Source organism: Salmo salar, chromosome ssa20, assembly GCF_905237065.1.
Source record: "Salmo salar chromosome ssa20, Ssal_v3.1, whole genome shotgun sequence".
Lineage (NCBI taxonomy): Eukaryota > Metazoa > Chordata > Actinopteri > Salmoniformes > Salmonidae > Salmo > Salmo salar.
Window position 1 is genome coordinate 63,194,354 of NC_059461.1, and position 13,843 is coordinate 63,208,196.

The 13,843-nt window shown below is 39.9% G+C and overlaps 1 protein-coding gene and 1 pseudogene across 1 annotated transcript; one reads left to right on the plus strand and one right to left on the minus strand.

The window, feature by feature from the left end:
* Positions 1-141: 141 nt before the first annotated feature.
* LOC106581061 (claudin-4-like) lies at positions 142-1,378 on the plus strand (annotated as a pseudogene).
* Positions 1,379-3,016: 1,638 nt separating this feature from the next.
* On the minus strand, positions 3,017-5,879 carry LOC106581067 (ribosome maturation protein SBDS). The gene is made up of 5 exons (XM_014162776.1): positions 5,642-5,879; positions 4,774-4,903; positions 4,471-4,671; positions 3,978-4,142; positions 3,017-3,581 (listed from the first exon to the last, which is right to left on the minus strand). Exons 1-5 carry the CDS (start codon positions 5,767-5,769, stop codon positions 3,453-3,455), a joined length of 753 nt encoding a protein of 250 aa, XP_014018251.1. The 5' UTR covers positions 5,770-5,879; the 3' UTR covers positions 3,017-3,452.
* Positions 5,880-13,843: the final 7,964 nt, after the last annotated feature.

Below are 13,843 nucleotides of genomic sequence, written 5' to 3' on the forward strand. Positions count from 1 at the left end.
CTTATTTAATAATTACATTTTCCTATAAGACCACAGAGTCAGAAGCTGAAGACAACAAAGCACACAGTGTCATCTTTGTTTTAGTGGCTGAGTGGCAAAACTGAAAAATATGCATTGTTGTGAAACCATGTCACAGTAAACAGAAGGAATCCCCTTTATTCCCCAGCTGTAGAGCAGGACTGATGCCCCACGCCCTTTTCTTTTCAGGAATCTGTGAGGACCGGTTTCACATCACACAGGCTAGACTCACACACAGGCACGCATGCACACACACAGGCACACACACAGGCACACAGACTGTGCCTGCAGCTGGTCAAGCCCTGCTTCATGTGAGGAGCTAAGCTCAGCTCAGTCATGAAGAGGCAGTTGGAGCTAGCAGCGTTGGGCCTGGGCATTAGAGGCTGGCTGTGCGCCATCCTCACCCACTGCCTGCCCCTGTGGAAAGTCAGCGGTACTTTGGACAACTCTACAGCCACGCTGTCGGCATACTAAGACGGGGTGTGGCTGGAATGGGACCACTGGGACCTCAACCATGACGGTAGCCTCCACTGGTCCTTCTACCAGTCTTTGTTATCCCTCTCTGGAAACTTCTGAACATAGAGAGGCTTGATCATGGCTTGTATAGGTGCTGTGGTCATTGGAGAGGTGTGGTTTCCGAAGAGGAATCATGTGAAAGTTGCCTCCGGTGTGGTGTTTGTGCTGTCTGGAATACTGCTGATTGTCCCTGTAGCCTGGACCTGCCACCACACGAACAAGCCACTGGAGGGCGCTGTGGTGCTGAGGAGAGACTGCGGAGCTGCTCTGTACATAGGATGGATCTCCTCCTCTCTAATGGTAGTAGGGGGAGGGTTTCTCAGTACTAGATTCCCCACGTTCCAGCAGCAGGAGGGGTCAGAAAGAGGGGGTTATACTCCAGGTGATCCTGTGGCAGAGCAGGGCCAACCAGCCCCCTGGATACTATCCACAGGACTGAATTTAGACACAGCAGGTATGCTCGGGCAACAACACAGCCTTCATGAGAAGATGCAATCAGGTATGATTAGGTATGACTAGATCTCTAGGTACTATAGTCAATGTTAGAAGTCATGCTTCCACTGCAATGAAGCACTTTGAAAGATGTTGAAGAATTTAGGATAGAGGTAAAGGAGTAGCAATAACCATAAATTGCGCTTTCAACTGTAATAACTGGGTCTGAAATGTTGTCAATTTGCTTAATTTCTGTATTGGTGGTGAAGGTTTACCATTAAAGTGTTACAGTGGCTTCAGAAAGTATTCACACCCCTTGACTTTTTCCACATTTTATTGTGTTACAGCCTGAATTTAAAATTGATTAAATTGAGATTTTATGTCACTGGCCTACACACAATACCCCATAATATTAAAGTGGAATTATGTTTTGAGAAATTTTTACAAATTAATATTAATGTAAAAGCTGAAATGTCTTCAGTCAATACGTATTCAGTAAACATTTGCTTAACATGTCACATAAGTTGCATGGACTCACTCTGTGTGCAATAATAGTTTTTAACATTACTTTTGAATGACTACCTCATCTCTGCACCCCATACATACAATTATCTATAAGGTCCCTCAGTCGAGCAGTGAATTTCAAACACAGATTCAACCACAAAGATCAAGGAGGTTTTCCAATGCCTTGCAAAGAAAGGCACCGATTGGTAGATGGGTATAAAAAGCAGATATTGAAAATCCCTTTAAGCATGGTGAAGTTATTTACTATACATTGGATGGTGTATCAATACACCCAGTCACTACAAAGATACAGGCGTCCTTCCTAACTCAGTTGCCCGAGAGGAAGGAAACCGCTCAGGGATTTCACTGAGGCCAATGGTGACTTTAAGTTACAGTGTTTAATGGCTGTAATAAGAGAAAACTGAGGATGGATCAACAACATTGTAGTTACTCCACAATACTAACCTAAATGACCAAGTAAAAAGAAGGAAGCTTTTAGAGAATAAAAATATTCCAAAACATGCATCCTGATTGCAATAAGGCACTAAAGTAAAAGTGCGAAAAAAGTGTCAAAGAAATTGACTTTAAGTCCTGAATACAAAGCATTATGTTTGGGGCAAATCCAACACATCACTGATTACCCCTTTTCATATTTTCAAACATGGAGGTGGCTGCATCATGTAATGGGTATACTTGTCATCGGCAAGGAGTAGGGAGTTTTGTGGATAAAAAGAAACGGAATAGAAGTACTGTAAGCACAGGCAAAATCCTTGAGGAAAACCAGGTTCAGTCTGCTTCACAAAAGACACTGGAAGACAAATTCACCTTTCAGCAGGATAATAAACTAAAACAAGGCCAAGTATACACTAGAGTTGTTTACCAAGACATGGAATGTTCCTGAGTGGCATAGTTTGTTTTGACTTAAATCGGCTTGAAAATCTATGGCAAGACTTGAAAATGGCTCGATCAACAACCAACTTGCCAGAGCTTGAAGAATTTTAAAAAGAATCATGTGCAAATATTGTACAATCCAGGTGTGCAAAGCTCTTAAGAGACTTACCCAGAAATACTCACAGCTGTAATTGCTACCAAAGGTGATTCTAACATGTACTGATAGAGATATTTCGGTATTTGGGGCGGCAGGTAGTGTTGGGCCAGTAACTGAAAGGTTGCTACATCAAATCCCCGAGCTGACAAGGTACAAATCTGTCGTTCTGCCCGTTCCTAGGCCGTCATTGTAAATAAGAATTTGTTCTTAACTGACTGGCCTAGTTAAATAAAGAATAAATAAAATATTTCATACATTTGCAAACATTTCTAAAAACATGTCATTGTGGGGTATTGTGTGTAGATGGGTGAGAAGATTTTTGTTTGGGACAAAATGTGGAATAAGTCAAAATATGAATACTTTCTGATGGCACTGTATCTTACAATAATGGTATAAACTTGGGATAGAATTTCATATCTACTGTATTGGCATAGGGCTATTGATTCCATTTTTGGAGAGACTATGCCATAGTAATCACAAAATAATGAATAAAAACAATGAAATAGATGAAGTTTTTAATTGCAATTGTTTATAAGACTCATATTTAATTATGAAGAAACATATATAAATTAAGGGGTTAAATAAACTATTCATAACAAAATAGGACTTTTTAAACATGGCGAAATGGTAAACTGGGTAAAATGAAAGGCAGAGGTGAATTACTTTAGAAGAAGTTGACTCACAAAATGAACTTCATTAAATTATAGTAATATTTTGTTTACAAGCAAACATTCGAGTGGTGCATGCTCTCAGCAAAAATACTGAATGTTATCAGATCTTCAACCAAAACCTAATATTAGAACACTCCGGAAATAAGAAGGGCCCCATTGGTATTAGAAATAGCGGCCTCTTTAATGAGGGGTTTGCAGTTTGTGTGGCAGCGGTGGTGGTAAGATAGTGTATGTATGTAGTCCTATAGGGCTCTGTGTGAAGGCTATTCCAGCCTCTCGTCTCCCTCTTCCACATCCTTCAGACTGAGCACCTCCAGGGAACCTTTACCTTTCGTCTCACAGCGGATCAACTCATCTATCTCCCTGAAGCAGCCCGGGTCCACCAGACACACCTGGAGGATGGAGGGAGGGAGATATATATATATATATAGAGAGAGGTGGGAGGGAAAGCATTGTTGTTGTTGCATTACTTGAATTATTTACTACAAGTGTATACAGTGTATTACATATTCCTTTGGGTATCAAGTCTAGATAACTATTTTAGTTTAGAGTAGGGGTGTCAAACTCATTCCATGGAGGGCCGAGTGTCTGCAGGTTTTTCCTTTCAATTAAGACCTAGACAACCAGGTGAGGGGAGCTCTTTACTAATTAGTGACCTTAATTCATCAATCAAGTACAAGGGAGGAATGAAAACTCGAAGAGACTCGGACCTTCGTGAAATGAGTTTGACACGTGCTTTAGAGCCCTACGGTGTAGCCTAGTATAAACCAGAGAGATCTGTCTCTCACCATCTCCAGCTGGTCGTCAAAGTCTTCACTTTCCACCACCTTGAGGAGGGGTTTGAGTTTCTCCTTCAGCCTCTTGCCGTCTTTGGCCGGCAGGACCAGCCTCAGCCTCATGTGGGCCCTCTGGATCTCTATGGACTCCTTCAGCTGCCTAATCACCTCCAGAGCCTTGGAACAAACAGCAGTTAGATTCATGGGGCATTAGCATGACAAAGACTGTTATTAGTTGGTATGTACTGAAACCCAGTAAGTTTTCTGGTTTATGTAGCTAAACAACAAACAGGTTCAGCGTTTAATATGACAGACTAAACTCCTCACACTTAAAGGAAATAATTTATGGCTAAATCTAGCCACTGCTTGTACACACAGTATGCACAGTGAGTGAGAATTTACAACAAAGCCATTCATTCATGTTCATCCATGACGTTTATATTAAAATATGGCAAATGTGTAGACTCCAGTGTACAGTAGAAACAACCTTTTGTCCCAGCCCTACCTGCTGCTTGGTGCTTTTGTTGGCCTTGACAGAGTAGTGGATATCCTTCATGGCCCTCTCTATGAGGTTGACTGTGTATGGTCGCTTGGTCTCTGGGTTCACACACTTCTCCGCCACGATGGTCGCAATGTCTCTGAAACTCGTCTCCAACTGGCTCTGCCTCTCCTTGTCTGAAACCTGGAGTTCTCCTTTAGCTAAAATCTGACCAACAAAGGAAAGGCAAATCTCACAGCAATACATAACGTTGAATGAATGTGAGTAATATTGATTACTGGTGTTCTGTTTATCTGTCAATGTATTTACTTGTTTACATATCTCTGTCAGGTCATCTGTTCCAAAAGCTTTTGACAGATCATCTTTCTTGGCAACCTGACCCTTCGAAACATTGTTGAAAACAGAGCTGGTCTGCAGCACTTCATCCAGATCCTTCTCTCTGTAATTGGCAAATGAAAATGGCGATTTATTAAGTGTTTATATGGGGCTTTGCTATCTCAGTTTCTCAATCCTAATCCTGGGGTGCACATTTTGCCCTAGCACTACACACCTGATACCACTAAGGTTTGACAATGAGTTAGTGGAATCAGGTGAATAGTGCTAGGGCAAAAACAAAGATGTGCACCCCTTTGGTTCCCTAGGACCAGGACAGAAACACTGTGCTAGATGATGCTTTCAATATCTATAGGTATTGATAGGCTAATCTCGACAACCTAAAAACAAATGTGTGAACTCAGACCAGCTATTGGATCTGGTTCTGGGGGAGGTCGAGGGGGTGTCCCCTTTTGAAATTCAAAAGATGCCAGGTGTAGATGACTCAAAGTCCAAAGAATCAGTGATGCAAAACACATGGTACCTAGACTGTTCCTCATATCCTCATTATTCCACAGCCTGTCGACTCTGGGTAAGAATATGATGCACGATACAAGACAAGTGAGCTATGATGATGACGTGAGTCATGACTTGCTACTCTGAAACAGCACATTAGATTGTATTATTTACATATTATTTAGTTACATTCATAGCTAATTATAAATACATCAAAGCTGAAAACATACTACCATTAGTCGTAATACTACTAGTGTTTGCTATATGCCTCGGTGGGTATCAAACAGATCCAACTAGCTAACGTTAGCTATCATAGCTACGCAGCTAGCTAAATTCCTAAAATACTCACGCTCCAGATCTCCAGCTCATCACTTTATTTTTGTAGCAGGCGATTTCAAATCGTTTTCCTCCCTTTTTCATCCTCACCACCGCCACATTTGTGAGTCGGATCTGGTTTGTTGGTGTAAATATAGACATATTTCTGCTTTACAAGACAGGTTAATCTTATTAACACTCTTTTTTTTTAGCGGCGTTGGCGTGCTATGAGTTTCACAAAAATTCCCCCGGACTGAAACATACTATGCGCAAACGGTCCTATTTTTTGTTGGTCTCTGATGGAATTGTTTAGTATTTTTTTTTAAATAAAACATTTACATTTTATACGGTACCATAACGACTGCTACGAATAAATACAAATATGTTTACTTTTTATGTATTTGACAAACTAGATACTTTGCATAAAATATCACGTGTAAATGAAGTTGTTCCTGTACTGGTGTATTTCATTCAGAGAATATAATTGAATGCTTAAAAACTCTTGTTGCAAAGTAATGGAATAGAGGGGTGTAAAAATATGGCTATGCCTAGGGGATATCATAACATTTTTGTATATCTGTAATATAATTAAACCTCCAATTCCCACAATGTATTTCGTTTCATCATGATAACAATTATGGCTGCTCCCAGTTGTTGAACTTTGATGTTCCTAAAATGTTTGTCAATATTTACATTGATGATACAAAACATTGCACAGGAGAAATAAACAATGTTGCGGGGCTCAACTTTACTGCTTTTGGATTTGACAACCCATGTTTTTGACGCTGATATTGATGGTGAGTGAGAGTGTCGCAGAGAGAACTGGGTATTCTGAAAGTGAAAGGTGAGATGAGGATGGTGCAGAGAAGGTCAGTCAGCGTATTTTTCATGTCAGTGAAATAATGTCCTCGAGCCTGGTAGCAGCTGCTAGATTCTATTTAAAAAATAACTTTTGTGCCCTTTCTGAGATCTTTAGCTGATGTGTGTATGTATAGTATAGAGATCATATTTAGCGTATGTATGTATAGTATAGAGATACTATTAAATTACTAGAAGGGAAGGTCATAAACCCTAAAAGTTCCAGAATGGGTTGTAAATGTCAGCCATATTGGTCAGGGAGAAATTCAAACCAGTCTAATTGGAATGAACAGCAGTACATTTTTTGACATTTTAGTCATTTAGCAAACGCTCTTATCCAGAGCGACTTACAGTAGTGAATGTATAAATTTCATACATGGCCCCCTGTGGGAATCAAACCCACAACCCTGCCGTTGCAAACACCATGCTCTACCAACTGAGCTACAGGAAAGGCATAATCCTGGTTTTACTTATGCAGGAAAATAAAAGTAAGGCATGTGATAGAATGAGAACTTGTGAAATAGAATTATTGGCAACCTAAAATAGTCATACTTAAAAATACAGTTTATAAGCGTTTCATACCAATGTTCTGTATAAATAACATTTTATGTGTAACAGACCATAAATGTTTCATTTGTTGTTTTCTTGGAAAGCTGTGAGTGCTATTATATGATACAATATCAATTCTTGTTGCATTTACAACTTGTCTAAGACATATCATCAACTGATTTAAGCCAGTATATGGCTGTGGTTTGACTGCATTGTTTGAATGGAATGTTGGCATATTGGCAGTTAATTAGAAAAATTACTGGAATCATTCCTCTAAAACTAATGATTTACAATATCCAGGATTAGCATTAGCTACTTTAGCGTGGTGGAAAATTGTGTTTCATAAAGAAAAGTATGCATACTTTCCCAGTTTTTAAATCACCTTTTCGCCATTAAATTAAGGAAGGAATCTTTGCAGCCTGAATGGAGAATGTTCTATGCACGAACCGGTCCACGGGGGATACGAATGTATAGCCAGCTACATAGATTCCCTTTGGACCGTAAGATGAAACGACTCGATATCACCATTTGCCGGCCTTTGGGCTAATCCGGAACATAATGTCTTTGCAGGAACAAGGAAGACAGTCCGCAGCACCTTCGAGAGTATTGTTTTTGTCAGTATGGCAGAACAGGATATACTTGCACACAGCTGCCGATGTTTTGGTTGGAATTTGGTTCTCACTGAAAATGGCATTGAAAAAGGTAATTTAACTCTTTCCTTATTATTTGCTCAAAGAGCAGTTCTGTTTGCATTTCTATTCATTCTAATTATTTATTTGTCTGCTGGTAAATGAATACATGTAAGAGTCAATCTGCATTTATGTCAAAATTGAGTTGTTGACATTGTCCTGTACAATGTTCTCTACCTATAGTTGAAGTCGAAAGTTCACATACATTTCGGTTGGAGTCATTAAATCTCGTTTTTCAACCACTACACAATTTTCTTGTCATCAAACTATAGTTTTTCCAAGTTGGTTAGGACATCTACTTTGTGCATTACACAAGTAATTTTTCCAACAATTGTTTACAGACAGATTATTTCACTTATAATTCACTGTATCACAATTCCAGTGGGTCAGAAGTTTACATACACTAAGTTGACTGTGCCTTTAAACAGCTTGGAAAATTCCAGAAATTGATGTCATGGCTTTAGAAGCTTCTGATAGGCTAATTTACATAATTTGAGTCAATTGGAGGTGTACCTGTGGATGTATTTCAAGGCCTAACTTCAAACTCAGTGCCTCTTTGCTTGACATCATGGGAAAAATCTAAAGAAATCAGCCAAGACCTCAGAAAAGAAATTGTAGCCCTCCACAAGTCTGGTTCATCTTTGGGAGCAATTTCCAAACGTCTGAAGGTACCACATTCATCTGTACAAATAATAGTACGCAAGGATAAACACCATGGGACCACGCAGCCGTCATACCGCTCAGGAAGGAGACGCATTCTGTCTCCTAGAGATGAACGTACTTTGGTGCGAAAAGTGCAAATCAATCCCAGAACAACAGCAAAGGACCTTGTGAAGATGCTGGAGAAAACGGGTACAAAAGTATTTCCACAGTAAAACGAGTCCTATATCAACATAACCTGAAAGGCCGCTCAGCCAAGAAGACGCCACTGCTCCAAAACCACCATAAAAAATGCCAGACTACGGTTTGCAACTGCACATGGGGACAAAGATCGTACTTTTTGGAGGAATGTCCTCTGGTCTGATGAAACAAAAATAGAACTGTTTGGCCATAATGACCATCGTTATGTTTGGAGGAAAAAGGGGAGGCTTGCAAGCCAAAGAACACCATCCCAACCGTGAAGCAGGGGGGTGGCAGCATCATGTTGTGGGGGTGCTTTGCTGCAGGGGGACTAGTGCACTTCACAAAATAGATGGTGGAGGAAAATTATGTGGATATACTGAAGCAGCATCTCAAGACATCAGTCAGGTAGTTGGTCTTCCAAATGGACAATGACCCCAAGCATACTTCCAAAGTTGTAGCAAAATGGCTTAAGGACAACAAAGTTAAGGTATTGGAGTGGCCATCACAAAGCCCTGACCTCAATCCCATAGAAAATGTGTGGGCAGAACTGAAAAAGCGTGTGCGAACAAGAGGCCTACAAACCTGACTCATTTACACCAGCTCTGTCAGGAGGAATGGGCCAAAATTCACCCAACTTATTGTGGGAAGCTTGTGGAAGGCTACCTGAAACGTTTGACCGAAGTTAAACAATTTAAGGCAATGCTACCAAATACTAATTGAGTGTATGTAAACTTCTGACCCACTGAGAATGTGATGAAATAAATCATTCTCTCTACTACTATTCTGACATTTCACATTCTTAAAATAAAGTGGTGATCCTAACTGACCTAAGACAGGGATTTATCATAGGAATAAATGTCAGGATTTGTGAAAAACTGAGTTTAAATGTATTTGGCTAAGGTGTATGCAAACTTTCGACTTCAACTGTATATATTTCTCTAAATTTTGCAGATAGAACTTTGTAGTCCCAAGCTCTCCAAATGAATGACTATCACTGGAACTGAATCTGTGCCTCACACATGTTATTTTTCTCTGTACCCCATTAGAATACTCCTACCAATCCAGTGACACCCTGGCTCTACAAAGCTGTGAAGTAGGATGGTTACAGTGTTGAGAAAGTTGTTCATGTATCTAAAGCACAGATATTCTATGGATCACAGACTGGAACTGCAAAGGTAAGAGGGTGATTCTGCAACCATGGACTTTTTTTGTAATCCAGAGGTCAATTTTTGGGGGTTTAAGAGAAAATAATAGTTTTAGGGATGCATGGTTTTTATTAGCTCTCGAGAATCCAAGGGGCCATACCCAGCCATAGGATTCTTATGGATCACAGCACGGCCAATGTTTACTACAGTCACAACTCTCTTTAACGTTTACAAACGTTAGTCTTCCCTTGGGATACGTTTTTTGGAAACCTTTAGGCCTAATTTTAATTTACAGTGCATTTGGAAAGTATTTAAACCCCTTTACTTTTTCCACATTTTGTTACATTACAGCCTTATTCTAAAATAAATGTAATAGTTTTTTCCCCCTCATCAACTTACACACAATACCACATAATGACAAAGCAAAAACAGGTTTTTATAAATGTTTGCTAATAAAAAAATGGAAATATTAAATTTGCATAAGTATTCAGACCCTTTATTCAAAACTTTGTTGAAGCACCTTTGGCAGCGATTACAGCCTTGAGTCTTCTTGGGTATGACACTACAAGCTTGGTACACCTGTATTTGGGGAGTTTCTCCCATTCTTCTCTGCAGATCCTCTCAAGCTCTGTCAGGTTGGATGGGGAGCGTCGCTGCACAGCTATTTTCAGGTCTCTCTAGAGATGTTCGATCGGTTCAAGTCTGGGCTCTGGCTGGGCCACTCAAGGACATTCAGAGTCTTGTCCCAAAGCCACTCATGTGTTGTCTTGGCTGTGTGCTTAGGGTTGTTTTCCTGTTTGAAGGTGAACCTTCGCCCCAGTCTGAGAACCTGCTCCAGAGCACTCAGGACTTCATCAAGGATCTCTCTGTACTTTGCTCCGTTCATCTTTCCCTTAATCCTGACTAGTCTCCCAGTCTCTGCCGCTGAAAAACATCCCCACAGCATGATGCTGCCACCACCATGCTTGACCGTAGAGATGGTGCCAGGTTTCCACCAGATGTGATGCTTAGCATTCAGGCCAAATAGTTAAATCTTGGTTTCATCAGACCAGAGAATCTTGTTTCTCATGGTCTGAGGGTCTTTTAGGTGACTTTTGGAAAACTCCTAGCGGGCTGTCATGTGGCTTCCATCTGGCCACTCTAGCATAAAGACCTGATTGGTGGAGTGCTGCAGAGATGGTTGTCCTTCTGGAAGGTTCTCCCATCTCCACAGAGGTTCTCTGGAGCTCTGTCAGTGACCATCGGGTTCTTGGTCACCTCCCTGACCAAGGCCCTTCTCCCCTGATTGCTCAGTTTGGCCGGGCAGACCGCACTAGGAAGAGTCTTGGTTCCAAACTTCTTCTATTTAAGAATGATTGAGGGCACTTTATTCTTGGGGATCTTCAATGCTGGAGACATTTTTTGGTACCCTTCCCCAGATCTGTGCCTCGACACAATCCTGTCTCGGAGATCTACGGACAATTCCTTCGACCTCAAGGCTTGGTTTTTGCTGTGACGTCAACTGTGGGACCTTATATAGACAGGTGTTTGCCTTTCCAAATCAGGTCCAAAATCAGTTGAATTTACCACAGTTGGACTCCAATCAAGTTGTACAAACATCTCAAGGATGATCAATGGAAATGGGATGCACCTGAGCCCAATTTTGAGTCTTATAGCAAAGGGTCTGAATACTTATGTAAATATTTTATTTTATTTATTTTTGTTGCAAAAATTCAAACCCGTTTTCTCTTTGTCTTTATGGGGCATTGTGTTTTAAAAAATAATTTATTGGCTGTAACTTAACAAGAATGTGGAAAAAGTCAAAGGGTCTGAATTCTTTCCGAATGCGCACTCTTTGTAGTGACTGGGTGTATTGATACACTATCCAAAGTGTAATGAATAACTTCACCATGCTCAAAGGGATATTCAATATCTTCTTTTTTTTAACCATCTGCCAATAGGTGCCCTTCTTTGCGTGGCATTGGAAAACTTCCCTGGTCTTTGGTTGAATCTGTGTATGAAATTCCCTGCTCTGCTGAGGGACCTTACAATTATCTTTATGTGTGGGGTACAGAGATGAGGTAGTCGTTAAACACTATTATTGCACACAGTGTCACGCTCGTCGTTAGAAATGGAGGACCAAAACGCAGCAGGTATGTGTATACTCATCTTCTTTATTTACCAGAAAAGAAGGAAAAACCAAACAAACACGTATACAAAAATAAACAAAACGATGAACGACAAAATGACAGCCTTGAAGGCACCACAGCAATCCAAGAACAATCTCCCACAAAATACAAGACAAACACACCCAACTAATATAGGACTTCCAATCAAAGGCAACACCAAACAGCTGCCTTCAATTGGAAGTCCACCCCAATTAACTCAACATAGAAACACACTCACTAGACTACACATAGAAATACATAAACATAAACATAGACCATAACCCAAAACCCGGAAATAATAAATCAAACGCCCTCCTAACTAACACACCACCCCGAACCACATAAAACAAATACCCTCTGCCACGTCCTGACCAAACTACAATAACAATTAACCCTTATACTGGCCAGGACGTGACACACAGAGTGAGTCCATGTGACTTGTTAAGCAAACGTTTACTCCTGAACTTATTTAGGCTTGCCATAACAAATGGATTCTATACTTATTGACTCAATACATTTTAGCTTTTCATTTTTAATTGATTTGTAAAAATATATTTTTAAACATAATTCCACTTTGACATTATGGGGTATTGTGTGTAGGCCAGTGCAAAAACAAATCTCAATCAAATCTTAAATTCAGGCTGTAACAGAACAAAATGTGGAAAAAGGCAAGGGGTGTGAATACTTTCTGAAGGTATGAATGGACTGTAAGGCTCTAGTTTTTATGAGCAAAATTGCATACTTGAATTACCTTTTATTTGATAATGAATTTGTTCCAGGGCTTTGCTACAGATCTAGCAATAACACATAATGATTAAAATACAAGACAAAATTACAAACAACCATAAATGCATTAATTTATATTGACATCCTAAAAAGTGCCACTATTCACTGCACTTCTCCCTAACCTTAAAAATAACATTAAAACAATCTATTAATTGCACATCATACCGATCCTTCAAATAATACACCTGACCAGCAGTAGGGGGCACAAGGGGCAGTGGAGTGGTTTCTCTTACTTTGACAACCTTGTCCAAATGAAAAACTGCCTGCTTTTTAAAGCTATTTTTACTTTTTATTTACTTGATCTCCAAGGGAAGGCTATTCCATAGACAAATGCCTCTATGGAAAAACATGCTCCTCGCAGTACTGTTTACTCTTGTGATTTTACAAGACATAACACTAGCTCTGGTATTGTGACTGTGTTGGTTATAGACCATGTCAATGTAGTTTCTCATGTAACCTGGGTTGCGATCCTTTAAGATGTCAAACGTGATTTAAGTTTAAGTTGGTCCACTCTGGTCTCCAAAGGCACCAAGCCCACTTCCCGGAACTCCAATACCCCTATGTGGGTCCTTGGGGGGGACGTTCAGCATATACCTGATAACATTATTTTGCATGATCTGCGTTCTCTTTTTTAAGCTTTTTTGATAGCCCACTATATCAAGCAGAGCAGGCATAATCAACCTTGACACACTGAATCAAGGTTGAGACAAGCAGTTTCTTAACTTCAATGTTAAAATATCTAGTGTTACGATATAAACATTTCAACTTGTTTGCCATTTTAGAAAGAATTTTAGCAGCAATCAGGTCTCCAGAAAGGGATTGATCTAGGGACACACCAAGATAAGATACACGTGTTTTAGATTCAATCTTCTTGCCTGCACAGTTTACCATTATCTTGTCAGCCCTAAGCAATCTACGTTTTGTTCCAAACAAAATCGATTCAATTTTTCCCAAATGTAGTGACAATTTGTTGTCAGACAACCAATCTCTAACAAAATGCAATTCCTTACTCCGTTACCCTCTATGTAAACTGTATCCTTCCCTGATACCAGTATGGGTGAATCATCAGCATAAAGCAAGAGTTTGCACTTTACTGTATCTGGCATATCATTAACGTACACTGCTCAAAAAAATTAAGGGAACACTAAAATAACACATCCTAGATCTGAATGAATGAAATAATCTTATTAAATACTTTTTTCTTTACATAGTTGAATGT